The sequence below is a fragment of the Eucalyptus grandis genome, chromosome 11 (genome assembly GCF_016545825.1).
Source record: "Eucalyptus grandis isolate ANBG69807.140 chromosome 11, ASM1654582v1, whole genome shotgun sequence".
Lineage (NCBI taxonomy): Eukaryota > Viridiplantae > Streptophyta > Magnoliopsida > Myrtales > Myrtaceae > Eucalyptus > Eucalyptus grandis.
In genome coordinates this window covers 19,760,530-19,786,923 of record NC_052622.1, presented here as the reverse complement: position 1 = coordinate 19,786,923, position 26,394 = coordinate 19,760,530, and the positions used below count along the sequence as shown (strand labels likewise).

General features: G+C 40.1%; 2 protein-coding genes across 2 annotated transcripts; both read right to left on the bottom strand.

Moving 5' to 3' along the window:
* Window positions 1–13,631: 13,631 nt before the first annotated feature.
* LOC104429354 (5-methyltetrahydropteroyltriglutamate--homocysteine methyltransferase-like) lies at window positions 13,632–17,799 on the bottom strand. Its single transcript, XM_039304228.1, has 11 exons — window positions 17,450–17,799; window positions 17,269–17,356; window positions 16,532–16,659; window positions 16,059–16,450; window positions 15,795–15,958; window positions 15,282–15,362; window positions 15,011–15,177; window positions 14,824–14,929; window positions 14,460–14,710; window positions 14,186–14,387; window positions 13,632–14,105 (listed from the first exon to the last, which is right to left on the bottom strand). Exons 1-11 carry the CDS (start codon window positions 17,797–17,799, stop codon window positions 13,731–13,733), a joined length of 2,304 nt encoding a protein of 767 aa, XP_039160162.1. The 3' UTR covers window positions 13,632–13,730.
* Window positions 17,800–23,548: 5,749 nt separating this feature from the next.
* Window positions 23,549–24,324, bottom strand: LOC120289400 (protein SRC1-like). The gene is made up of 2 exons (XM_039304231.1): window positions 23,878–24,324; window positions 23,549–23,749 (listed from the first exon to the last, which is right to left on the bottom strand). Exon 1 carries the CDS (start codon window positions 24,172–24,174, stop codon window positions 23,899–23,901), a length of 276 nt encoding a protein of 91 aa, XP_039160165.1. The 5' UTR covers window positions 24,175–24,324; the 3' UTR covers window positions 23,549–23,749; window positions 23,878–23,898.
* Between the last annotated feature and the right edge of the window lie 2,070 nt (window positions 24,325–26,394).

Sequence of the window (26,394 nt, the reverse complement as noted above, 5' to 3'; positions counted from 1 at the left end):
TCGGCTCGATTTAGTGAATTTCCTTATTGGTTCGGTTCAGTTTGGTTCGATTTTCCAAAAAACCGAATTGAATCGAACCACTTACACCACTAATACGCTGCAGCAAGAAAGTTGGGACCAAGAGAAACCTTCTATATTTTTAGAGAGAATGACACTAATAATTTCCAATTTTTATCCAATAGATGATATCATCTTTCAATTTTAAATTTACATAATGTGGCCCATGAATTATCGGTAAATATTCAATGTAGTCCTTTGGTTTACTTAGATGATAAGTCAATCCTTATTTGATAACATGACTGATTATATGCTGAGTTTTATTTTTTAAAAGATGAGTTAGTATGCCTTTTTTTTTTTTACTAATTTAGAAAAGGAAAAAAAATTAGGGCATTAACATGTCCATTATAAATATCTTACTTCAGTGATCCACAATTTTCTTAATTTTAATTAATGGATGGACAATAGTGAATATCTTTATATAATCTAGTAAGGGTGAGTGGTTCCAGATTCTTTACAGTTTTCTCATTTTTTAGAACTTGGAACCTATCATGTATTGTCCTCGAACCTAGAATCTGCCCTATCATAGGTTTTAGGGTCAGTTCCATGATCTAACAAGTTTTTTTTTTTTTTTCATTTTTAGTTAATCAAAATGAAAGTAAATGCAACAACAAAAATGAAAATTTCTCATTTGTCAACAGCAATAATTCGTAAAAGATGAACATGTAAAATAAAATAAACAATAAAAAATTGAAAACACGTAACATAAAATCTAAACTTATTGTTTTCAATTTATGGAAAACGTTTGGTAGAACAATTTGTTTTCCATCATTCAAACATCTAAATGTCGGAAAACAATTTCCCTCGAAACAAAAGAACCCTTAATTTAAAACACCACGTTAAACATGAATTGTTTGAACATCGCAGGATTGTCGCCTTATTAATGTACCCGAAGGTTTTTTTTTCCTTCTTCTTGGTATGATACAAAAAGGATTTTAAATAGTGAAAGCATTGCGAACTTCAGTACATCAAACTTTGCTTGTGATGTATTAACACTATGTGATCGAGCATCGAAAATGAAAACTTTCTCACTGGAAATGCTCGATAAATGCATCCAAACAAGCTTTTGAAACGCTATTGATCTCTTCGTAATCAAGTTAAACGTTGACTTGTTTTAAAGCACAAGCTAAAGAGGATATTGAAAAAGGGAGAACAACCTAAAAAGGAGCACGAGTGAACCACCACCTCACTCATGAGTCACGATTCCCTTATTCTCAGTTTGATTCCAGATTCCTAAAGAAATAGAACCACCAAGAAGACTGAGATGCATTGGAACTTGGAACCAGACTAGTTCTCGATTCTACCGGAAACTATGCTCATTTTTATAGTTTGTAAACATTCACTAATAGTTCATGATCTATATTGAACAAATTAAAAATTTTAAAAAGATATTACCCATTAGGCCAAAGTATATGTGTCGCGACCTAGGGTGCGTTTGGGAACTGCTTTGGAAGAGGCTAAAGGCCTTTGGGCCAAAATGGAGGTGTTTGGGAACCACTTTTCAAGAGGCTTTGGGGAGATGCTGGCATTTGCAAGGCTGAAAGCCCAAGGCAAGTCCTAGGCTACCTTGGGCTTTGAGCATTCTTGAAATGCCCATGTTACTGTTCATCTTCTTCTCCAACAGCGTAGACAAGCTCAAGAGGCTGGCGAGGTCATGGCTGAGGTCGGCGAGGTCGCGGTGACCGTCACCGGCCAATTGCGCGACCCCGGCGAGTCGCGTCGCCACGACCTCCACGCGACCATATCTAGTTGCCGCGAGGTCGCGCGACCTCCAGCGGACCTAGATTTAGGTCGGGCGACCCTTGTTGGAGGCCACTCGACCCCAAGGCCGTTGGTGAACTTTTTTTTTTTTTTGATAATTTTTTTTTTATTAATCACTAAAGTTGTTTATAAATGTAATTTCCTCAAACACCATTTTACTCAAAGATACTTACAAAGGGCTTTCAAAGTACAATTTACTAAACACGGTTGCATTTTGGAAAATATTTTTAACTCAAAGATCTTTGCATTTTCCTAAAAACTTTTCCCAAAAGTGGTTCCCAAACGCACCCTAATTTTCGGGTGCACCACCTAAGTTTAGGCTAATAGACTACTAAGTCTTTAAACTTAGCTCGGACTCTTCCAAGTCCATACAAATTCGTGACTTAAGATTCAAATATTTAACATGCAAATGATTATTATCTAAGAGTCGCCACTAATCAGTTTACAATAGGTCGATTAGACACCTAAGTAAAATAACAGAGAATTATTTTAGACTAAGGGTATGGGGATTTGGTTACACTAGATTTCTCTAATGCATTTTCGGTACCATTCTTTTTATTTTCCAAAATATTTTTGTAAGCAACTTTGATTTATTTTAACATAAATCTCTATTATGAAAAATGGTGATCACACGAATGCTCAATCACTATTAAACAATCAAAAGACTTCCATTAAAAGAACTAAACACACAAAGCATTTTTTGGGTTTTCTTTTATCTTGAAATTGAAACATGCATCCTAACTACAAATTCGAAATTGATAAACATGCATTGATAATCTTGTCATTCTTAAAATAAAACACAGTTGTAGTGTTGTCACATATAATGCAATAAGATCAATTATGGGCAATGAACAATTCTACAAAATAATTAGCACATCACAAACTCTCCTTTGGGCATAGTATATAATGCACCATTATTTTCCACAACATGAAGATTATGAAACAATAACAAGGAGAATTACACATGATTGTCAATAACCTAATTTTACTAACAGACAAATTCTAATTAAATGAACCTACTATGCAAACTATGCACCTAATATTTTTTGTATTTTTTTATTGAAATTCGGAATTAATAAAAACCCTAATTAAATTATCTAAAACGAATCATTTTTTAATTTATTTTATGGATTAATTTGCCTTAAACCCTATCTTATCTTAGAAAACTATTTTTTTAAGAAAATGAAATTATCTAAATGTGCAAACATTATCTAAAATCAATCCTAATTTATTCCAAAACTATCTAAAAATGCAATCCTAATTTACGAAACCAACATGTTCTCGATGCAAGATTTCATTTTTGATTTTTTATTTATTTTCTAGTGTTTTTTTAATGATAAGTAATTATCAAATAAACATTAAATCTAAACAATCAAGATATTTAACAAATAAAGAATTAAAATAGTCGAAAAAATAACATGTTGTCTCATAGGTTAAATTAACGATTACTCTAACCCTAAACATCTCGACATATATAAAAATGGTTCAAAATAATTAAAAATTTTATCCGAAATCTTACTAACCAAATTAATAATTATAATGATTTAACAGTTAAAATACTATCCAAATGCCCAAAAATTAATGTAATTAAAAAATGATCCAACGTTTTACGGATCAGATTATAACTACAATAATTTGGACAAAAACCCCTGTGGTTAATGCCCGCAATATTCATCAAAATCCAAGGTTCTAATTTGTACAATAATAACGAAAAATAAAAATGAAAATAAACTACCTAAATTGATTTTCTCTTTTTTTCCTTTTCTTTTTCACACGGGACTTGGGCGTGGCGGTGGCTGGTCACCGTCGGGCACCGGTCAGGGTCGTCCGATCTCCGGCGTGGGGACTGGCGGGTCGCTGCAGGTCGCGAACAGGAGGTGCCGTGCGAGGGGTTCGGCTCTGGGCGGCGGCGAGGCGGAAGAGGAGGCGCGGATGTCAGCGCTCGGGCAGCAACCCGGCGGTGTCTGGCGCTCGGGCGGAGACCCGGATCGGCACAGCAGCAGCTTCGTCGGGCTGGTGGGAGCGACTCGGCAGCAACGGCAGAGGATCGGCGTCGGGCTGCAACGGAGGAGCAGTTCGTCGGGCAGAGGGTGGAGTGGCTCGACTCAGGCTCTGGCAGAGGGTGTTGCAGGTCAGCGCGGGCTGAGCAGGGGCGGCGTTAGACGGCTCTGGCGCGGTGGTTGCGCGAAGAGATCGGGCAACAGGGGGCGCCGGTGCTGATGCGGGTTGCGGCAGCTAGTTCGCGGACCACCGGTGAAGGCGGGGCGGCGTTGCTGTGTCTGGGCGGAAGACTCGGGCAGCAGGCGACGCGGGGCGCGGCGGAGGCAAAGGCGCAGCGGCGCGAGCGCAGGCACGGCGGGCAGCAGCAGCAGACGCCGGCAGGGCGGATCGGTGGTGCAGACAGCAGGGGATGGCTCCGGCAACAGGCAGAAGCGTGATCGGTGAAGGAGAACACTGTTCCTCTTCTTTTCTTTTTCTTTTTTCCTTCTTTTTTCTGCTCTCTCACGTCACTTCTCTGCTTTTCTTTTTCCAAGGAACCGAAAACCCCTCTTCCCTCCTCTCTCTTTTAACCTTTTGACTTTTGTGTTTCTTCCTTCGTCAACCGGAAAGAAATCCTAGAAAAGCCCCTCTTTTTCGTGCACTCCTTATGTAGGGAAAACAAATGCAATTTTTGGGAATATTTCATCTCATACGAAGATTGCTTATAACCCCTATAATCACAAAAATCCTTTTATTTTCTTTATATCCCGAATATCCTCTAATGATTTTACCGCCTATTGCTAAAGATAAGATTGTGATGCGATTTTCTTAAATTTAAAAAATTCACCGTAATATCGCATCAAATCTCAATTTCTCACAACATAATTAATTAAAAAAATAACAAGCTTGGGCTAATTTGTTCCTTTCATGGGCCTAGTCTAGCTTGCCAAACTAGAGCTCAGAAACATTAATTCAAACCCATTCACCACCTGTCCAATAAATAAAATACAAAACATGCAAATTAAAAAATAAATGCATCTAAATTTATATGCTATGTAATTATTATTTTTTTGGGATAAAATTACCTCCTAATTTTCTATGCAATAAATAAATAATCGAACTCGCCAAAATTTAGATATCAACAATACGAATAATATATGTCAATTTCCCTGAATTTTTCTTGCTAAAAGCAACTAGACTTTCTCTTTCTTGCCAAAAACTTCGTTTTCCTTTAGTGTTTCCAGAAAAATAACTTTTAATTACAAAACCATGGGCACTGATATTGTAAATTTTTACTCAAAAGAACAATTAATGGAATATATGTTTCCATGATTGACGGAATTGGGCTTCTTCACATGGAACATAAGTTCCCATGATTAACCACCGGGATTCGCCTACGCCACCCTTCCAACATGGAAGGGGGAGGTGAGGAGTTCAAATCCCCACATTCTCAGGGAAGGATAGGATGGGAACGTGTAAGTTTTAAGAATGGGTTTCGACTCCAACGCCCTGCAAGAGGCAGGGCAAAAGTCTGAGAATGAGTATAGAGTAGGAAAAGAGTAGGACTGACAAAAAAAAAAAAAAGTTCCCATGATTGAAATCGGTTACTCAATTTTGCGTTTTTGTATATTATAATACATCCTTCATTCGTGGGAGGCCGGGAGCAAGCTTTGTTGACGTGAGCAGAGGTGTGCCGTGCTGTGTAGGGGTGAGCATGGTTCCCGGGTAGAACCGGGAACCGGAGAATCGAACTGCAGGTTCCGATTCGGTTCCGTGTTCCAAGGAGAGAGGTTCCGTTCCCGATTCTATATTTTGGGAATCGGCGGTTCCCAGTTCGGTTCCGGTTCTTGTTCCGAATCGAACCGAACCGGAACCGAAAACCCTAATTGGTTTTCACTGCTATTCCCCTCTCTTCTCGCGACTTCCCTCGGTTTCACTTTCGAGTTCGTTCACTCTCTTCTCTCGGTCCACTCCAGCGTCTCGACTCCCTCGACCCCGACTCAGGCTCGACGACGGCGAGAGAATGGATCGGGAGTGGGGTTCGAAGCCCAGGAGTAGGGGCGCCGCCTCCGCCTAGAACGAAGCCATTGACCGCCGCGAGCGCCTCCGCCGCCACGCCCTCGAGACCATCGATCTCGCCAAGGACCCCTACTTCATGCACAACCACCACGGCAGTTCAGACTTCGCCCTTCCTTTCCCCCTCGCAATCGGTCCCCCCCACCGGGCTTTCGCGTCAATTTGATGTTTTTATGGGGCCGACGGTGGCACCGGGCTTGTTTCGGTGGTTGCAATTATGAGTGTAAGCTTTGCTTGACGCTGCACAACAACGAGGGGAACTACTTGGCGCACCACACAGGGGAAGAGGCATCAGACCAAATTGGCGAAGAGAGCGGCTCGCGAGGCGAATGATGCGCCTACTTAGCCTCAACCCAATAAGCGGAAGGTTAATGTTCGCAAGACGGGTGAGTTTTATGTTCTTCCGGCTTCTCCTTGGGAATTGGGATTTCTATGGAATCCGCTTTAGGGTCTAGATTGGTTATGTTGCGTGGAGATTGATATTGTCCGTGCTGCTTAGTGAGAGCTGTGGTTGAATTATGGGAAGTGTTGCGCAACTGTTGACAAATTGTTGGGCACCTTCTCTCTATCGTGGCTGATGTTGAGCTGTGGAGAGAGTCTTTTGTGCTAATATTTGGGGGGACTTTTGAATGAGATTTCGACTGTACTGCGTGGGATAGTGTAGTTTCTTCATGCTGTTTAATATTGATCACATTGGCGGCAATCTATCAGCACAACATGAAAATTTTGCTTGTTTTTTTGTTGGCTCTGCTTGTTTCTTTGAAAATGATTGTTAAAAAAGCGCGTTCATCTTATTATGGTGTTAAAGCGCGTTCATCTTATTATGGTGTTTGATGCTGGAAAGTTAGTTGGTCTAAGTGAAAAACTTTTCATCAAGAGGAAAAGCCACACCCAAAAATGAGGAAAATGACTTCAAATTTTAAAATCCCGGAAATTGTTTTTCACTTTCAACATCATAGACAAGTTCATCATCTCTCTTCTTTTCTCTGAAACATGCACCGACATCATCCTCCCTTTACCAGAATTCATAAAGCCACCATTTCATTTAAATGAGGTGAGACAATGTCTAACCTCTCTATTTAAGAAAGGCAATGTTCCATTGTTGTCTTCTTTCAGCTGAATTAATCTTTTTATATGCACTTGATGTGAGTTGGGCATCACTTTTAGAATATTGAGCAACGCTTTAATAAAAGTTGGATAACTGGGGTAGCATCTTCAGACAAATGTCTTCCTTCTGCGATTTCTGTCTATACAAATTTGTAGGCAAGCTTGATAAGTTGAGTTTTTCAGTTGACTGGAAAGAGTAAAGTTTTGTGGAAAAGAAAGGAAATGAAGCACATCTGGCCTCCTCCTTAACCGTGGGTGATTGCTATTTTGTTTCTTCCATAATAGATGATTGCTATTTGAGGAGTGTGTTGGATAATTAGGAGAATATTTTCATTGACATGAAGAGGCTTTAAAACAAAGATCATCTTACTGGACAGTGCCATAATCTGTATTGGACCATGTTTTGAAACTTTTCAAACACAAGGGGTTACCGCAATCGCTTTTTTTAGAATTCTCAAGTTACTATTTAGGAAAGGAGATAATGAGCAAACTTGGGGTCTTACAATGAAATCAGTCATAAAAGCTGAAGGTTTTGCTACAAAGATAACTCAAATCAATTGAAGTGGCCGTTCGGTGATGAGTTGCGTATCTATTATTTGGTGATGTTGTTGGCTTTCATATGTATCGCAATCGGTGGAAGAGGTTTGTAAAGGCATGTTATCATGCCACCTCACTTAGGATAGAATGAAGCTGAGCAGCTTGCTTGTTCAATCGACATGAATAAGGTGGCTCAGTTCATATTATTTGTAGAGCCTTCTTTTTCTACTAATAAAGGTGAAAACATAATTGAGCGTTTTTTTCAAGGCCAAGAGTCCATCAACATCAACTATAACCATTCTAGGAACTCAAAAGTATCTCCTTTTGAGTGCCAATAAAAACAACAATTGTTTTTGATAGTTTTACAATTAGCTACTACTTTTTCCTTTATTGTTAATCCACTGAACCTCATTTATTTGAACTTCTCTGTAGGTGCAAAGTTGGATTAGAAGTGGGTTAAAATATTTTTCCATTTCTCGCGCATCAGTTGATTGGGGTATTCAAATGCCTAACCATCTCAATCCTTTGCTTAAGCTTCAACAAGAACTTATCATTGACTTCCTCGGCTGTCTTCAAAGAACCTCTCCAACAAGTTGCTCTTCTCTCACAACCCGAGATTCCCGATATTAATCTCTCGTTATCTTGCCATCTTCTCAAGCAAGAATGCCCTGCTGAATACGCAAGTATGTTGGGAGCTTTTCAAGTGCAGCCCTCACTATCAACTGTCGGTGGTGAAAAGGCTGAAGGAAGCGGTGGCGGAGAAACGAGAGTTTGAGCAGCAAATGGACAACGTGCAAAGGGTAGGACAGCATCTGAATGTCATTCCACTTCGTGCATATTACTACTCAAAAGATGAGAAGCTCCTTATATATGACTATATAACAGGAGGCAACTTCTCCTTGCTGCTGCATGGTATGTTTCACCTAGTCAATTTTGTATATTATTTAGACAATTTTCCTAACCAAGGGATCCTAATTTTGCTAATCATTTATGTAAATGTGTACCATGTTCATTATCATTTTTTAAAACTAAAAATAAAACAAACAAAAAAGAGAAAAAAGAACCTGTTGGAATCTGAACCGACCGCGGAACCCGTGACAGGGTAGGTTACAGGTTCTTGGTTTTGACGGGTAGGTTCCAAGTTCCAAAAAATTAGGAACCTGTACCTGCGGGTAGGTTCCAGGTTCTAGGCGAAACCTGTAAGGAACCGGGAACCGCTCACCCCTAGTGCTGTATGTGCAAAGTGGCAAGGATTCTCGTCAATTACACCGTGTTCTAGGGAAAATAAATCTTGTATTGAGATTGTGTAATCATTTATGAGACCGAGACATTATTTTGGCTACAAAGCAAATGTGAAGCATTAAAATTGTTTGAGTGATTTGAATATGATTCTTCCCTCCGTTCTATATTTATAGTGAAATTATTTACCATTTTCCTCATGAAGGTAGGTCATCTGAACTGAACCATATAAATATAATGTACTACCTTTATTTATTTTGGCTACAAGAGCAATTTGTCAAGGCCCTCTGTCAAGTAAGAACCCCCGAAGCATTACTGTAAGTATAAGAGGCCATTAATTTCTTCAGTAATGACGCTAATTAAACAGAACGGAGTGTAGATTTCTCCTTCCATCTTGCTTTTTTATCATCATTTAACGAGGTGGCGCAATGATCCAAAATCCTACTGTTGAATCGCGAGAGCATGTGCAGTCACAGAGAGCATCACAAGCCCATGTTGCGGGGTTCAAGAAAATGCAAAAGCCGACCGGACACATTTCCAAGACCGCCCTTTTGCCTAACGGGCCTGACCCAGCACCGGCGCGATCGTGTCAGGCTGTAGTTCCTGGACCGGCATGGCTTACCGGCCATTGCGAAGTTGTACACCGATCTCATGGGAGCAGACTATGGTACGCTTGTATTCTACATAGAGAAAACTTCATTCTTTTTATCGTGACATATTGTTATGAGGTCACAGATCATATGCTTGATTATTATCAACCTATTGCGTAAGGTTTTATCCTTCGCAATCGAGTGCATTAGACAAGTGTTGCAAATAAGGACGTACGGCCTAATTAGGTGTTTGAAATATTTATAAAAGAGAGTCTTACATGAATTCGATCTCATTATAAATCAGGTTATCCGAGCGGTTAGATAAAGCGAGATTCACACGAGAGCCACAATGATCCAACAAATTGCATATCGGATTGGTCTATTGCTTTCGAGAACTATTGTTTTAAGCTTCACTCCTAATTACTAGTCACTCTAAAAAAAGACTCACTTCACTTGTGGAAATATATGTCATGGCAAAAAACTATGTGAGCAGACTATAAATCGGATCAAAATCATCCGAATCATTAATCATGTGGATTCCATTGTGGAACCCATGCAATCGACAATCCAAACAAACTTAATTTGCATGATGTAGAAGGCATTCGATATAAAATTCTCTTGCGTGGTAGTTGTCGAAACTTAACCGAAATGAAAACGTTAATGGAAAACATTTTATTTTCACAAAACACATTAATAGTTTACATAAGCTGCACGTCCAGCATGTCATTGACCTAAAAGCAAAGCAGCAAATACAGCACTCCTATTGTTATTATTATTATTATTATTCACTAATATAATATGACTAGACAAGAAGGATGAGGTCAGTCGGCACACGCCCTCGCTCCGATCCGATGCCGTTTGCCTGCAACACAGAACACAATCTCAGATCTGTCAAATATAAAGGAAAAAACAAAAACGGTGATTGGTTCGGCAATGCTCATGTTTCTCTCAATCTATGCCTCAGATGAACGAATGAACATGATATATCACTTGACTGTGAAACGGGACCCAGTCGCTGTCACTGCTGCTGCTGTTGTCATGGCCGTGCTCGTGCTTCTTCTCCTTCTTCTTGTCCTTCTTCTCGTGATCGTCCTTGTTGTGGTGGTGCCCTTCTCATATCTCAGGCGTCGGCATTCGACCAGGGATAATCTGTGACCTCGGATCGAAGGTCACGACCTTAGACATGAGGTGGCGCAGGCCTCAATTTTAAATTTGAGGGAGAAGGGTATATAGAGAGAGCATTTTTAATGGCCAATGCTCAAGGGAGACAAAGCCGCGGTGGTCCTGGTGCGATGGAGAACGATGATGGTGATGGCGGTGATGGAGAGGTTGAAGATGATGAAGGCGGTGATGGATGCCACGATGATGGTGGTGATGACCGGCAATACCAACTGATTAGAAGGTGAAGAAGAAGGGATAAAGAGTCTGGAAAAGAAAAAGGAAAAAAAGAAAGTAAAGGAAAAGATGCGACTTGAAACTCAAAGGGATGTGGCGAGCCACATCATTTTTTGACCAACTCAAAGCTGACTCAGCATTTTACTTCGGAAAAATACAAGCGACGTGGTGCAACACCTAAACGGAAGTACTAGATTGAGTTGATTTTCAGAATTTAGGGACTAAATTGAACGAAAAAACAAGTTAATGTATTACTTTGAATAACAAGAAAAAGTTCAAAGACCGGCAGTGCCATTGTTTCCTTTAATTAAGAGGCGTATATGAATTCTATTAAAAGTAAATATTCACTAGGCAAGTCAAGATTGGATTGCCCTTTTTTAACTATATGTCATGTGCATGGTTCCTTATCTCTAATCATAGATTAGTTTCTGGTCCAGGCGAACCGAATTTGATTTACATATTAGCTTGTTTTTTCTGTTTTGGCCAGGTTTATATGTTAGCTTGACTTCAAGACAAAATCAATGAATTTCTTGGGCACAATAAATAAATAAATAACGCTTAAGTGGTGCTAAAATTATTAATCACATAATTACCTCATCGGGTGTCATCTTCACCAAGTAAGAATCAATGATTTATTATCTTTCCGAATCAAAACGTTCTAATACGTGTGGATAGTTAAGTAGTGCATACTAAATTGATCTGTAGATACGGTTTTTATAATACAGGAAATGTTCGAATATTTTTGTTGCAGCTTATCTCTTTGAATACACCCAAATTGTCTCGTTTACATTTATGGAGTAAAACTCTACTCGAAAAGTGACAGAAATTGTCCAAAATGATGTTATGAGCGGGAGGAGTTGTAATTTGAATACTAAGTGTACAATTTATATGTTACTCGTGAAGAGAACATCATAAACAAATTTTGTTCACCGACACTGATGTTCCATCGCCAATACATCATAGCCTCTTAAATTCTTCTAAAATTCTTGTCAGAATCAATATTTTAAGAAGACTGTGGCAGAAAGGGTAGAACTGTAAATGGACCGTGGCCACGTCGGCCGGTTTGTGTTTCCAGCGAAATTGTTCGGAGGACGTTTCACCGTTCAACTTGTGTTGACACCCAAAAGTACCTGATGGCCAGTTTTGGTTGAACAAAACGCCCTGTTTTGGCTCACGAAATTAAAGAAAAACAGTTTTCGTGGAGGCTACTTAAGCTAAGCCTCGATGAAATTTTAGAAACCAACTCCAGAGTCAACGGCCAGGTCATTGATGGCCACGTGTCAGGTTATGAGGATAGTGCACCAGATTTAAGATTATATGGGATTTGGTAGTAGGACTCAAACGAGAATAATTATTGGGAGAAATGTGCGCGAATATAAGAAATAGTTATTTGCTTGACAAGAAAGTTGCACAAGCATTGTCGACGGGTTAGGAAGCGGTTGTTAAAAAGATAAGATCGTCCGGAAGGAATGAAAAATGTGGAGATTGTAAGTAGTGACCAAGAAAGAGCAACCAACTAAAGAACATCAGTCCACCCTATAAATACCGCAGCTTCTCCGAAGAGAAAGGCCCCCCAAACAACACATCAATTGCCTTTACTTTATCTTTATTTTATTGCAATTGAATCGTAGTTTTCAAGATTCCCACCGTTGATTAGATTCCGGCATGTTTCTCTAGTTAGTCCAGTATCATCGATTAGATTCCGATTTTGTTCCACAAGTCCAGCATCGTTGATTCAATTCCAACGTTATCCAGAGTATCATTGTTAATTAAATTCCAACTTTACACCTAAAACAAGTTGTGTTGTAGATTGAATTCCGGCATAGTTTGAGTTCAAAGTTTAGGCTATCCAGTTATTAGTGCCCAAATTACATCATTAATTGAATTCTGGTGTGATTTGTGCTTAGCAGTGGTTAGTCTGAGTCATTTAGGCAACGATTATCAAGGGTTGTACATGCAAGTTGGAAATAAAATTCCCTTTGCATTGGACATTCTCTATCCAAAACTCAACACAGAATCGGAGTCTCCTATAATAAAACCAAAGCACAGCGTTGGTGAAAGATTTTTCACGGGAATCAAAACCGGCGAAACAACTTGAGAATGGGAGATGCGTTGCTTTCCTCCTGATTTTAACTTCTTTTGCTAGTTTAACTTTTTTCATTTTTACATCAGGCTGATTAAGTTTCGAATTAGCGAGAACTTGAAAGCCTCGGAAAGTTGCTTCAGAAGAAGATTTTGGGGGAAATGCTAGTAAGTAAACTTGCATGAATGAATGAATAAAAATCTACTCCTGGGGATGTCTTAAGAGGAGGAGGTCAAGCAGACTTATTTCGTCTATAGCTTTCGACTGAGTGTAAGAAAACAGTTAACCATAAGAACATAACAGCTATTTCGAACTAAACATTGAATAACACATCATTAGTCCATGACATGAACACAAGCTTAACTCCGCACAACCTTTGCAATGGCTAATTTGTTATCTCAAGTCTTGACGGAGCCGATACAGCAACTCAAAAATTACAGTTTTGCACTGCGGCGCATCAAGTCTGAGTATCTCGCGCTACCTGAACTCGTACTAATTCAAACTCAGCACTCAGTGCTGCAATCAATATATTATACTTGATAGTGGAATCGTTCATCCATGGACAAGACTCGTTTTAAGCTTGCCGTATCATGAGCAGCTAATGCATTTGGCAGCGGATACGAGAGGTGCCTTCAAAAGAAACAGCAGGAAAGATTCTTTCGAAGGGACGGTACCCATTAAAGGAGAAGTTGAAATAACAATGTTGATGCACGTGAGGTAATTTTTTTTTTTTTTCCATTTTCTATCATCTTAAAAACACGAAACATGTTCTAAGGTAGAAAGAGGGTGCAAGGACAAAAACCAAATAACCCAAACAGTACGACTCCGAACAATCCATAAAGAAGCTCGATAAGAAGAAAGGAATGCACTCTCGTGTAGAGGAAAAATAGATTTATGGGGGAAGTCTACACCCCATTTCTGTTTACCGCTTCCTCACAGAAGGCAAGTTGGGCACGGACATGCTTGGCGGCAGTAACCATGTTCGCAAGCGCGGGCTTGACCTCAGTGTATTTACGAGTCTTGAGTAAACAGTCAGGGATAACCCACACTCCTTTTGGTTTGAGCCAATTAAACGTCCTTGTGATTCTGTCCACAATCTCTTCAGTTGATGTAATTCTCCGAGAGGGGCCAATCCCGGCAGCATACTCGACTCCCTCACAGGAAATCAGAAGGAGCTTCCCATCAGAGCTAATGTTCTCGGTTGTGACCACATCAGCATCCATGTCAATGATTAAGCGTCTGATGTCCTCGAAGTGGGAGTAGCACAAGTGAGTGTGGATCTGCCGTAATATCCACCAAATGGAATCAGTATACGTAGAAAATGGAACAAACCGCATGGAAAATCAAGCTATGAAGGGACCTGGCTAGTATCCTGGACACCACAGTGACTGATTCTAAAAGAGCGGACAACCCAATCCAAGTAGAAAGATTGCTTAGACTTTCTAGGTGGCAGGCCCTCTCTCAAAGCTGCCTCATCAATTTGGATAACATTAATCCCTGCCTTCTCAAGATCATCAACTTCGTCCTTGATGGCCAAGGCAATTTGATAGCAAGTTTCGGACCTGTGAAATTAAGATTTATTATTCTAGTCCCAATACTCATCGATCCCATGCACACGTGAGGTTCTTTCGTACCTGGGTTGGTCATTCCGAACAAAGGACCAGTTGAGAATGGTGACAGGGCCTGTGAGCATTCCCTTCACCGGGCGTGCAGTCATGCTCTGGGCCATAGTGGACCAGAAGACAGTCATTGGCTTGGGGCGGCTCACGTCACCATAGATGATGGGTGGTTTCACACAATGAGATCCATAAGATTGCACCCACCCATTCATGGTGAAAGCGAAGCCCAACAACTGCTCCCCAAAGTATTCAATTATATCATTCCTCTGCATCGGATACGTCCAGATCAAGAAGTTAAAAATGTAAAACATAGATCAAAAGATGCTGCCTATTTATTCGACATAATGTCTTAATCACAGTAACAGATTCAAAGTCTTACCTCAGGCTCCCCATGAACCAAGACATCTATGTCAAGCTCCTCCTGAAGCTTGACAACTTTGTTAATTTCCTCCTTGATGGCCTTAACATATTCTTCCTCAGAGATTCTATACAGTCAGAGGACCAGTAAGGGTCAGCCCATGTCATATCCAACATTGTTTAATTAGAAAAGATCTCGTTTTACTCACTTTTTGGCCTTGTACTCACAGCGCACTCTCCTGAGTTCAATGGTCTGAGGGAAGGAGCCGATGGTGGTTGTTGGGAGGACTGGCAAATTAAGCTTCTTTTGCTGAGCATCGAGTCTAGCACTCACGGTTGTGGCACGGCGATGATCAGAGCCCCTCAAAGCAGCAGCCTGAGAGACACAAGAAGATCAAGAATTGAAGAAATCAGTACTACCGTTTAATTGATAACATTAAAATCATGAAAGATGAAGTGTAAATAAGCAGGAGAACATACAGCCTTCTGGACAGCTTCATTCGTGACTCTTGGGGAGGACTTTCTTGAGGCCTGAGCAGCAGCATTGGCAGAGAAGAATTCCTGAAAACAGAGTCATCCACAGTAAGGATTGATATACCCTCTCATGACAATAGTAATCAATACTTCAGAAATTGAACATTATGGTTAACAAACACCCCAAAGGTGCTAGTTAACAGGCCTAGTTTCAAGGTGCTAGTTAACAGGCCTAGTTTCAATTAAGAAATTTGAACCCCAGTGACTGCATTTATCCAGTTGTTGCAATATGTATGTAGCTCTCTGTACAGCAAGTAAGTAGAGAGACCCACCACAAGTTAACTGCATCGGTTTCTGCCAATGACAATTCAGAATAGAATAGAAGCAACTAATTCTAGTAAATAAGCTAATGATATGGATTACCACCACTGTTAATACTAACTAGTTGCAACAATGACAGTGTGGGCATATTATGCTGCTTTTCAGCATAATCTTTAACAAAAAGATAACGAACCATACCTCATCCTTTTCCCCAGCCAATGCCTTGGCCAAAGCAGTGACTTCAATGACCTTCTGAGCAGCAAATGCAAGCCATGACTTGATTTCCTTATCCAATTTGGTCTCATTAACTAGGTCAACAGGAGTGTGCAAAAGAGAGCAGGCGGTGGAGACCACAAGTTTGTCTGTAGATAAATGAGGTCTATCAGATATCAACTTAAGCATAAATGACAAACAGATCATCAAAATACACTATTTGGAAATAACATATGCAGGAAGTAGTACCTTTCCCCACAATGCTCTCGAGAACATGCAGGGTACTGAGCGATCCAGCAAGATCATTGGCCCAGATGTTCCTCCCATCAACAACTCCAGCAAAGAGATACTTGCCTGTGGGGAACCCACCCTTGATTAAATCAAGGGTCTTGGTTCCATCGACCAAATCAAATCCAAATCCAGCGACGCCCTTCAGGGAAGTAAGAACTTTATATGTCTCAGCAGGAACATCAGCAAAATATGTCTCGACGACAACATTCACGCCAGAAAGACATGATTCTAGTTCCGAGTATGCTTCAGTAAATGCTTGCAGTTTGTGAGAATCAAGATCCAACACAAGGGTGGGCTCATCAAACTGAATCCATGAAGCACCAGCAGCCTTAAGTTCAGACACGACTTCCCTGCATGATTTTATCATTGATCAGGAAAAGTATTCAAACACGAGCAAACGAAAACTGCGAGAGAGGAGTTCATTATCTTACTTGTAGATGGGAAGTATTTTCCCGAGAAGGGACAGAGGAGAAAAGGTCTTCTCCACACCCTTTGCAGGCTTGGATAGCAGCAGATAGGAGACCGGGCCAAGAAGGACCGGAACAGTGTCTACTCCAAGCTGGAAATTAGCAAATGAATTCGGAAACAGATATAGCTTTAAATAATGCTAGGATTATGCAACGGCACCAGGAAGACGAAAATTAAACAACAAATTACAACCAACAAAAGAGTCAGAATTTGTCGACGAGGACGAGCGCCGAGAGAGGGCGCCGGGGGGGAGAGAGATCGAGATCGAGATTTAGGGCTGGGCGTGGCCTCGGATCAGCCACGATCGACCGCTGTTGGCCCCGGGTCGACCGTTGCAGAGGATGGGAGTTGGAAGAGGGGAGAGTCAGGGGATGGTCGGGCAGATCCGAGGCTTTCGGCGGTTGCCATCGAGATCGGAGGCGGAGGCGGCGGCGGCGGCGGCGAAAATAGTGAGACGGGGAATGGCGGAAGGAGAGAAAAATTACAGAGGGGAACATGAAATGGACTTTAGGAGAATTTCCTGAATGGTCTAAACCCGATAGCCCATTACGATCCGACCCGATTCGTATCCGGTTTGGGTCGCATGAGTATCGGGTTACCAGAACATAAAAACACTCCATTTCTGGGCTTAGGCTGAATATAAATCCAATCGAATGGGCTGTGGAGAACAAAGAAAACAATAATAAGACCTGCATTTTACCTTCTTGCCCTCCTCGTACTCCTCGACGGCCTTGCGAGAAGCGTAAGAGAAGTTGACATCCGGGCCCAATTCAGGGACGATGTAGTGGCTGGACCAAAAAATGAGATGGATGGGTTAAATTTAATCATCAAAACAAAATTAATTTCTACTCGGTAACTTGTCTAAGATCTGTCGTCCTTACTAGTTGGTGTCGAACCATTTGATCATCTCCATAGCAGAGACAGAGGCGGTTCCTCTGGCCATCGAGAAGTAAACGTCAAACCCGATCTCGCCACTGCTCCAACCATATCTGGGAGGAACAGCACCGAGCATCGCGGTGGTGTCAAGCACCTGATCACAGTATGAGAAGGTGTTGCTAGGAATGTACTTGATGCCGACGGCAGCCATCTGCTTCCAGATGGATGAGCTGAGATGATCCCCAACTTCCAGCAAATACTTGGTGGTGCTCTTTCCATGCCAGAACGATTCCAGGGAAAACTTCAGCTCCCTGTTGGGGCCGATGCGAGGATATCCAACGACGTGGGACGCCATTTTCTCTGGATCATCGAAGAAACATCAACAACAGGTAAGTAACTAGTGTAACTCGTTCAGTTGTGCAGCCTAAGAATGGAGAAATGCTAGCGATGCAAGGATCCTACCTCGGTGGAGACAGAATCGAGAACAATGGAGTCTAATGCAGTGGCGAGAGTGCAAGGGATAGAGAGAGAAAGAAGAGAATGAAGAGACCACGAGGCAGAGGATGATATTATAAAGGGAGAGGTGGGACTGACTGGCTACGATGTGGTGATCAGGGATAAAGTTTGAGGAGTTGTGTTTAGACGGTGAAGTTTGAGGAAGTGAGTCATGTGATAGACGAGGTCCCATCGTCTAATTCTACGATGACGAATCAAGTTGGTTTTGATCAAGTTGGTTCTTCAAAACTCAAGATGGGACCATCTTGAGTTTTGAAGAACCAACTTGATCAAAACCACTTGATTCTTCAAAACTCAAGATGGGTCCCATCTTGAGTTTTGAAGAACCAACTTGATTCGTCATCGTAGAATTAGACGATGGGACCCTCGTCTATCACATGACTCACTTCCTCAAACTTCACCGTCTAAACACAACTCCGGAAAATGTCACATCGCATTCCAGGACTCACTTCCTCAAACTTCATCCCTGATCTTTGTTATAAAAAAAACTTCATCCTCGATCACCACATTGTAGCCGGTCGGTCCCACCTCTCCCTTTGTATAATCTCAGTCATTTTGGAAAGCGTTCTTCGCAATTTTACCCACCAAAAAAAACTGTACCCGGTCGGTCGCACCTCTCCTTTCGTCTATCGTCAGTCTCAATGCTTCGCCCCCATTTTCCCCCACAAAACACGCGAAGGCTATTTTGCCTGCGTCTCCATTCGTCGAAAAAGAGCATTTTAATCCCCGTCCTCAAAATAAACTGTTTTGTAATTCCCTTTCCATCTTGTATAATGATGCAGATGCCTTCTTGATACGGTGACACAGGTGGCTACGATACTTGAGTTCGACTCATCAAATGTGTGGATCAAATTGAATTTAGGTCAAATAAAAAATTATTTAATCTAAATTAATTAATTATACTCGCTGTGATCTATTTCCATACAATATAAATCTAATGACCCGACATGATCGGTATAGTTAAAACACTTCCATCTCATATTCAAAACTAAGGTGAGATCACGGAATGAGCAAGTGCGGAATTGAGCGACAGTAAAAGAGAATGAAGAAATGGTCATAAAGGTGGGTTGGATCTTAATGAATTGTAAACCCATTTAACACGTGTTGTCCTAAGTTTCACTGATCTAAATATATTTATTGAATATAACTAATCCATATAGTAACTAAATTCATTAAATATAGATTAAGAAATGAGTTTATAAATCCATTTTGACACATCTAATTTGAGTAAAGTTGATTGTTCAATAGATCCCAAGAGTGGGCCAAGAATCCCAAATGAGCTTCACCTAACTAAAATGTAATTTAAGCATACGGCTTCGTAAACTCGTTGCAATTATTTTACACAATTGATTTAGTTAAGGATATATCATAATGTTAATCAACAAAACGTATTGCTCCGTAAATCAATTTTTACATACCAATCTTAGTAAGTTTATCTTTTTCCTTCAAACAAATAAGGAAAAGATAGATCAAAATCTATTCAAATTTCAGATAGCCTCCCCATTAAAAATGTCGTATGTATCCATCAAAAGGGGGACTTCCTTCCCTCTTTCTCCGCTAACCCTAGTCCCTCTGCTTCTCGTCATAACTGTCGTCGCCACCATCCGCATTGGCCCTCTCTGCTTACCGTCCCCGGTCCTCCCCCCCCTCTCTCTCCCGGTCTTTGCTTTACAAACACATAGAAAAACGCATGCTGCCTGGACCACATTGTCCATTTTGCCTAGGAGACGGCCAAATAGGAGACTTGTTGAGATTGCTTTATAAAATTGATTAATTAAACTGATATATCCGATTTTCAAACTCTGGAACCCTAGAGAGGAGCCCAAGAGAAGATCTGGCAATTTTGTCATTTTTGTGAAGACAATTCCGAGTCATGCGGACCATACACAAGCAAAATGCTCAATTAATGGAAAAACCCTGCTTTGCCCTTGTGAGGATACTCTAATTGTGTGCAGATTGCTGGGATGATTGCTAGAGAAGCTGGTCAACGGCTCATTGGACTCTGGAACAGCTCCCAGCTATCGCTTTGGAGGTTAAAGGCCTCTATAAACACATCAAAAGTAACTCCGAACTTGCAATCTCAATATGTTGCAACTTGCAACATGCACTCTAGCTTTCACTCGTGCAGCGTTTGTCTTCAGATTGCAATTCTACGTGAGGGCCAAATTCTTGAAATCTAGGAAGAGCGGGGATGATAGGGTTGTAAGAGGTGCTTGTGCTTGTGGAATCGTCTTCTAAACTTCTTGTAGTGGGAGCACTGTTTATAAACCGTAAAATTTCGGCAATTACTTGATGGATTCGAGTCTTGTTCATGGCTATTAGAGTTGAGAGAGTAAAGAGTGCCAAGGGAAAGGTCCTTTTTTTTTGGGGGTGTCAGAAATAGAACTTGCATTACTCTATCAACGAGTTCAAGTACATAAAACGAGATTACAAATACAATAAAGCTCAAAGGGTATTTTGGGGGGTTAGAAAACCAATTGTGAGGTAGAGATCCACACCGCTGGAATTTTGCAATTCAATCCACTACCTTATTTGCGTCTCTACTTGAAGTGTGCCAAAAATAGAAGGTCAAACCAATATAAATCCCATCTTAAAATATCTTTTATCTCTTTTAACTCTTCTAGTATATGTTAGATAGAAGTTACTACACTTGCATAGCTAATCTCCTTATACAAAAGCATATTCTCACATCTTTCACTGATAAAGGGTTTTAATTTTCTTAAAACAACCAACCACCATTGAATGAATGAGAGTAGTATGTAAACCTCAATGGAAGATATGATTACCAACGGAAACGATCTTAAAATCCAAATTTTAGTACTTCAAAATTTGAAGTTTTAAAATTGTGGAAATTTCATGAAACGATACTAAAACGTGCATTTGGTTCGAGTTTCAACCACATCAAAAGCCTTATCCGAATTTCTCATTGAGGATAAAAATTATATTTAATAAATGATATGCGAAAGTATTCTAATTCTTAGATGCGTGAAAATCTTTGACTTATGTCCAAAAAAGTTCTGTCGTATTCAAAAACAGAAATCATAATTGACACCGTCTCTCCTAAGTCCCAAAGTGATTATTTATTTATTTAACGTCAGCCCTTCCAAAAGTAGATTCCCTTTTTAATTTCCAGTTAAAGACAATTAAAGATAGCTTTAATCCAAAATTTGACTGATAAATTAAATTAGAATATACTAAGAAGACACTCTTTCCGGAAGTTGATTGAAGAAGCACGACCAAAATAGTCAGAATGGTATGTACTCCATAAATGATAAACATTTTTGCCCAAACTTGGCCACAAGGCCGCCGTCTGTTGATGTGATGGGACGGAAGAAAAAAAGAAGAAAAAACAAGAAAGAATAACAAAATTTCAATTAAAAAAAATATGAAACAAAAAATTGTCCAAATCAATACCATTCATCTCACGTGGCACTGTCCGTATCTATATTAGCGATTTCTGGCTAAAATTGATCAGATAGACTTAATAAGAAAAATGTGAAAAAGTTTATGAATCAATTAGTAACATTAAAAATTTTAGTATTCGATTGATTAAAGTACAATAGATTTAAAAAAATTTTGGATAATTTTCTTAGAAGAAATTAGCTTCTTTGATCCTAATGCTAATCAGATAGAATACGGAGTGCAATGGTGCAACACGAAGACTCAATTTCCTCTCTCCGTCTTGCCCTGTTGTTTATCATCATCAACAAGTAGTCCGAGATTCAAACCCATTTGATGGATCACGACAGTATATGCAATTCCGGAGACCTTTGCCAGCATATTCTAGCTGGTATCTTTCAAGGTACAATTGACAATTATGGTTAAGCCCACGAAACACATTTCCCATACCCTTTTTTGCCTAACGGCCCGGCCCGGCCTGGCACAGGCCCAATCGTGTCGATGGTGTTATTGTACATCAATCTCAAAGCCTAGACTACAGAGCACTTGTACTCTCCATTGAGTTTACCGTATAACATATTGATGCGAGATCACATGCGAAATACTTAATTGTCTTCAAATAAAAAATTATCTAAAAATTCATAAACTTATTGTACTGCGACTAATTCAATCCTAAATATTTTGACAACTTGCCAATTTAGTCATAATTCTTTTAATTATAGTAATGACAATTCAATCATAATCCTTTTAATTGTACTAATTTTGTCCTAAACCTTTTAACAAATTGCAAATTTGGTCCTTTCAGCTGATTTTGGCTGAATGTGGGTGACATGGTGGCTCATTTAGTGTTGTTGACTTACTGTGCTAGCATGGATAATTTTTTTAATTTTTTTTTTAAATTCCCATTTCTTTATTATTTTATATATTTTATTCTTTTCTTTCTTTTTCCTTTTTTTTTTTAGAGGCCCGATGCAGCCACTGACCTTTGCTAGCCATTGAGCAAGGGTTGGTGACCCTCATCAGACCTTGGGTGAGCACTGCAAAGCCCTCTTTGACCGTAGGCAAGGGTTGCGACCCTCATTGTGGCTAACAAGGGCATTGCAAGCCTCACCCAGGTTATTGTCACCACAGAGAGGGCGGGTGAGGGCCGCTTTGTCCTCGTTAGATCCAACTAGCCTCATCCGCAAGCCGGCAAGGGCTTTGAAGCCATCATCCATGGTCTGTCTAGGGTCGCCCGACGTTGACCCTTGCTTAGTGGCCAACAAAGATCACCGGCTCTTGGCCAGTGGCTAGCAACTCTACTAACTCTATGTAAAAAGTGGGAAAGGAAAAGAAAATAAATAAAGAATAAAATATTACAAATCAATAAAAAAATGGGGGAATTTTTTTATTGGATTGGGTCGACCAAAATTAATTGAAATGATTAAATTAGTAATTCGTTAAATGATTTACGACTTGTTTGGTAAGTTAAAAGGTCTATTGTTAAATTAACACGATTAAAAAGTTTATAACTGAATTGACAAAATTGAAAGATTTAATATTGAATTAGCCACTATAAAATAGATTTTAAAAAAATTTAACAATTTTCCCATTTTCAACATATTACATGAAGTTTTTTTTTTTTTTTTGGTAAGGATCACGCCCTTAGACAATTCATCGAGTTGGTGATCATAATGCCTGGTTGGAGTTTGAAATATCTATAAGAAAATGTCTTACATGGATTCTATCTAACTTAACCGTTGCATAAAGTGAGATTCACGTGATAGCTAAAATCATCCAACAAACGAGATTTATTTGGTTCATCGGTACGAAGCTAACTCTATTACTCAGTTTAATTCCTAATTCCTCATTGCTCTCCAGAAGATTTGGTTGATTCATAAAAAGGGCTTAGGCTAGGACGATGGGCCTCCTTGTTGCATACATCGATGTCTAAACAATGATACTCGCGACCGTCGAACATCCAACAAACGATTCCCCGGAAAATGATTCGTGTTCTTTTCCCCTGCCACCATTTACGTCACTTCAAATCTAATCCAAAACTAGCAAATGTATCCTACGGCGGAAACCTGTGAGTGAGAACTTATCGACCGGACCATAAGTCACACATGGATCGATATAAATCCAAATCATTGATTGTGTGGATCCCAAAATGGAACTCATGTGGCACATGTTGAAACTTAGTTGGAACGAGAATGTTAATGAAAATCATTTTATTTTCAGAAATACATTAGTAGTTACATAAGATGCACGTCCAGCATGCCATCGGACTAAAAGCGAAGCAGCAAATACAAAACTCCTATCGCTATTTTCTTTTTCCTCTAATATGATACGAGTATACGAGAAGGACGAAGTCAGCCGGCACGCCCTCGCTCCTATCCGGTGCCGGTCGCCTGCAACACCGAACGCACCCTCAGATCTGACAAATTTAAAGGGCAAAACAAAAACAGCTATCCGTCCGGCAAAGACATGTTTCTCTCGATCCATGCCTCGGATAAAAGGAATTAACGTGAAATATCACCTGACTGTGAGTCGGGGGGCTTCAGTCGCTGTCGCTGCTGCTGCTGTCATGGCCGTGCTCGTGGCCGTGCTCGTGCTTCTTCTCCTTCTTCTTCTTCTTGTCCTTCTTCTCGTGACCCTCCTTGTCGTGGTGGTGGTCGCCGCCGTGAATCTGGTCCTTGATCTTGTCGGAGAAGCCCTCCTTGTGCTCCTTGTCATGGTGGTCGCCCTTGTGCTCTTTCTCCTTGTGCTCGCCTTCCTTGTGGCCTCCTCCTCCCATGTGGAGGGTCTCTTCGATCTTGTGGATGATTCCCGACATTCTCCTCTTCTCCTTCTTTCCTCTTCTTCTTCTCGCTCTAAATGGGTTTGATCAGGTGAGAGCAAAGATGGGATCTGACTCTGGTTTGGGCTCGGCCTGGCTCCCCAATTTATAATCGGAGGCGTGCTCAAAACGGAGAAAGAAGACGATGACGACGACGTCGGAGGAGAGATAATCACGAGCCTTATCCGCCCTGATTTTTCGGAAAACTTACGTTTTGAATATTATTGGCGGTGACTACGTGTATGCGGCGTGTATTAATGGAAGGGATAGATCCTTGATAAATAATATATTTATAAAAAGAAAAGAACACGCTTGATATTTTCTTTGGGGAATTTTGGTTTATGTAATTCTATGCTCATTTGAATTGAATGTTACATAAGAATTTGCTATGTGTGATATTCGATGCGGAAGCTGTCCAGTAGCACAATTCATTAAAATGCAAGCATTTCTTCTTTATTGAGCCGAATTGATAATTTTTAAAGGATAAGGAGTTGAGAAGTCGATTTCAGAAGCACTTTGGTATCTTGATTGATTTTCATATTAGAGTCGTGTTAAGAGTATCTCGAAAATACTTGTCAAACGTATTTCTTTTTCGGACAATCCGATTGTCAAGGCATTAATCGTGCATGCCACGAGATAGAATATTTTAGATAAAGTGTAGATGTCGGTAAGCGATAAATATATGATCTTCCGATTCTTTTATTGGTGCGAAATCAGCGGATCTAGACAACTCGCGCGCATCCGACACCTGTAATAACGTCGTCTGGGCTGGACGCTCCTCTCTCCCCTCCCTCTCCCTCTCTCTCTCTCTCTCTCTCTCTCTCTCTTCCTTCGGCTTTTGGAAAGTTGTCGGTCAACAGAGAACGCGTCAGCTTTAAATTTGTCGCGAAAATTAAGACAAAGCTAGAAACTTGGGAAAATTAGACGGGAAGCGAAGAGCATTATTAGAGAGAAGCACATGAAATTCTAAAGAAATATCCAAGATATTCAACGCTCAATGAATGATTTTATAGAAAGAGCATCCTAAGACAATTATTTAAAAATCAAACATTTCTCATTAAATTAAATGTGGCAGGACAAAATGGAAACTATCCCAAATCTTGCAATTAAATCAATGCGAGAGAACTAAAGAAAAAATAATAAATAATAAATGACACAAAAGATTTATGCGGTTCAATCTCAGTGTTAGTATCTACATTTATAGGGAGAGCTAGTAATAAATAATCAGCTATAGTTAAAGAATCAAAATTACAGTCACTTACATGTGTGAACATTTCTTATTCCTAAATTATACCTAAAGTCACTGACCAAAAAAAAAAAAAAAGCCTAAAGTCCAACTCGATTAAATATAAATTCATTGCACACAAGCTTTTTCTTGTATATATTCGCGCCGCAATTACAGGAAAGAACAAAAGTTAAAAAGCAAACCCTAGCTTTCGTTCCTTTCTCTCTTTACTCTTGGATAAGACAAAACAACAAACTCTTCGGACTTAAGTAAATCCTAGAACGACTTTGTCAACCATACAAAGGAGAATTCGAGAAGTTGGTTATGTGGGCATCGGCACATTAAAAATAGGAATGTTGTCATGTCAGCTTATCTAGATTACTAAGCAGGCCGGGCGGCCCCAATTTGGAGCTCTCGAGCTCCTACCGTATGGTGAAGTTACCCTATAATAGACACAAAGGATCCATGAGGGAAATTTACTGGGTCAACCACACAAATGAATGATCTGATCTTCTTCTTTTATTTATTTCCTTGTCCGGTCAAACTTGGACATTTATTCATACAGGCTACCCAACTTCAAGACATAATTTAATAATATAACATGTGTTCTCAAGTCAAGGCACCATGAGAGCCTGATTCTCAAATACAAATTGAAATTACAAATACTAATGAAAAAAATAAATAATAAAAATCATTTCAAATGTGCCTTATCCTCTTTAAATTAGTTTAGAGTCGGATTCTTTTGGTTGTCTCAGTAAATCAATCGTGGGCATGACGGCTGGCTTAGGCTCTCACGAGCCCACAAGCCTAAAGCACATTTGGACAAATTTAAATATTACTCTCAGAATGTGTGCACAAAAAAATTTATGATATTTTTGTTTAGCTTCAGCAAATTCTCCGAAAGTTTGTATTGCGTGAAATCACGTATCAAAATTTATATGTTACGAAGTTTTACATGATATGTATTAGGAAAAAGTCGGCCCATCCGTCCT